Source organism: Sinocyclocheilus grahami, unplaced genomic scaffold, assembly GCF_001515645.1.
Source record: "Sinocyclocheilus grahami isolate Dianchi unplaced genomic scaffold, SAMN03320097.WGS_v1.1 scaffold71982.1, whole genome shotgun sequence".
Lineage (NCBI taxonomy): Eukaryota > Metazoa > Chordata > Actinopteri > Cypriniformes > Cyprinidae > Sinocyclocheilus > Sinocyclocheilus grahami.
In genome coordinates, this window is record NW_015529087.1 from 1 (window position 1) to 696 (window position 696).

At 43.5% G+C, this 696-nt stretch overlaps 1 protein-coding gene across 1 annotated transcript; it reads right to left on the reverse strand.

Moving 5' to 3' along the window:
• Positions 1-195: 195 nt before the first annotated feature.
• Positions 196-665, reverse strand: LOC107581083 (polyphosphoinositide phosphatase-like; the record flags this gene model as incomplete). Its single annotated transcript, XM_016266654.1, has 2 exons — positions 469-665; positions 196-393 (listed from the first exon to the last, which is right to left on the reverse strand). Coding segments are annotated over exons 1-2 (287 nt in total), but the record flags the coding sequence as incomplete, so codon positions are not given.
• Positions 666-696: the final 31 nt, after the last annotated feature.

Here is a 696-nt window from a genome sequence, read left to right on the forward strand (position 1 = left end):
TTTATTTGAAACAGAAATCTTTCGTAACATTATAAATGTCTTTACGGTCACTTTTGATCAATTTGATGCACCCTTGAATACATTAATGAATAAAAACATTTTTATTTAATATATTTCAACATTGATAATAATCAGAAACGTTTCTCGAGCACCATGATGTTACCATGAATCTTTGAACATAATACCATGCCGTACCACAGCATGAAAGCAGCATCCAGGTGTTTACCTGAGAAGGCGTTGCTATAGTAACGGGAGAGCGTCTGCATGATGTCTTTGGAGTGCTGCGTCCAGGGCGCGATCTTACGGTACGTCTTCACCCGATGCACCAGCTGAGATCCTCCGTACTGTAAAGACAGCGTGTCGCCGTGATCCTCGTACAGCTCCTCAAACAACCTGCTCACACCATAAACAACATCAGCACGATGGAGAAGAGAGTCTGCCTGCAGTAATGTGTGTTTGCGCAGGTACCTGATGCAGTCCGTGTCGAACTGAAGCTTGGGTTTGTCGATCATCCCGAGAGCGTAGAGCTGATACGCCAGAGCACATTTACCCACCATGAACTGAGCGGTGTTGGTCCGATCCAGACAGTCCACGCAGTTCGTCCTCAAAACCCCCGTCTTTCAAAACAACACGAAAAATGATTTCTGACCTGTAATATGTCACAATTTTTACTGTATGTTTGATCAAATAAATGAG